This window comes from Haliotis asinina, chromosome 8 (assembly GCF_037392515.1).
Source record: "Haliotis asinina isolate JCU_RB_2024 chromosome 8, JCU_Hal_asi_v2, whole genome shotgun sequence".
Classification (NCBI taxonomy): domain Eukaryota; kingdom Metazoa; phylum Mollusca; class Gastropoda; order Lepetellida; family Haliotidae; genus Haliotis; species Haliotis asinina.
In genome coordinates this window covers 56686577-56687662 of record NC_090287.1, presented here as the reverse complement: position 1 = coordinate 56687662, position 1086 = coordinate 56686577, and the positions used below count along the sequence as shown (strand labels likewise).

General features: G+C 46.0%; 1 protein-coding gene across 1 annotated transcript; it reads left to right on the top strand.

Annotated features, from left to right (window-relative positions):
• The first annotated feature begins 499 nt into the window (after positions 1-499).
• On the top strand, positions 500-820 carry LOC137295306 (octapeptide-repeat protein T2-like). The gene has a single exon (XM_067826621.1). The coding sequence runs from the start codon at positions 500-502 to the stop codon at positions 818-820; it is 321 nt and encodes a 106-aa protein (XP_067682722.1).
• Positions 821-1086: the final 266 nt, after the last annotated feature.

The following is a 1086-nucleotide window of genomic DNA, read 5'->3' as shown; positions in this document are numbered from 1 at the left end:
CTCTGACACAGGTGGTTCAACTTGTGACTACTTTCAAACGGATGGTAATTAGTGGTTGTTGTTAATTACAGGTGTGCCAGTGACCACTGTCAAGCTTCCTGCTGTTACCTGTGTCCAGTTTCAGTGACCCAGGTCAACCATGAGATTCACAATCAGGGTGGGTCAGTTATAAGATATCCCAATCCTGCAAGGTCAAGCTCGGCCTACAAAGATGGACAACAGGCTGTGTGACTATAAACATACATAACAGTACTTGTAGTGTATATAGGTTAAGGTGGAACAAAGTGGATGTTTGATTGGCAGCTATTGAACACTGTTGTATATGAGGAACAGCTGGATGTCAATCAATGTGAAATACATATCAGTTGTCTGAAATGTGTGCTTCCATTTTATAAATATTTGATTTCCAGTTTCAAGAGTCCATTCGTGTCAATGTCTGGCCATAGTAATTATGTGGATTTATGGACATAACAAGCAGTGAGAAAGAGAGAGAGAAACAATGATAGAGAGAGAGAGGAGAGAGACAGCAAGAATAAGGGGGAGGGGAGAGAGACAGAGAGGAGAGGGGAGACAGACAACAAGAATGAGGGGGAGGGGAGAGAGACAGAGAGGAGGGGGAGGAGAGACAACAAGAATGAGGGGGAGGGGAGAGAGACAGAAAGGAGAGGGGAGAGAGACAACAAGAATGAGGGCGAGGGGAGAGAGACACAAGAGAGAGGAGAGGGGAGAACGAAGAAAGACAGAGGGGTGGGAGAGAGGAAAAGGAGATAGAGTAGAAAGTGGACAGGGAGAGAAGAGAGACGAAAAGGAGAGACAGTGAAGAGAAGGGAGAAAGTGGAAAGAGAGAGAGAAGGGAGAAACATTAGAGAAGAAAGGGAGAGACAGAGAGGAGATGAGAGACAGAAAGAGAGAGGTGGAGGGGAGAGAGAGACATAGAGAAGAGAGGGGCAAGAGAGAGGAGAGGTCAGAAAGAGGAACAAAAGAGGGGAGGGAGAGAAGAAAAGGAGAGAGCAGAAAAAGGAAAGAGAGAAAGAGAAGAGAAAAGAAAAGGAGAGACAGAAGAGAAGGGAGGAAGAGGAGGGGGAG

What these genes read in the sequence shown, in the direction of transcription:
- LOC137295306 (XM_067826621.1), top strand. Translation starts at nt 500, where the DNA reads ATGATAGAGAGAGAGAGGAGAGAGACAGCAAGAATAAGGGGGAGGGGA.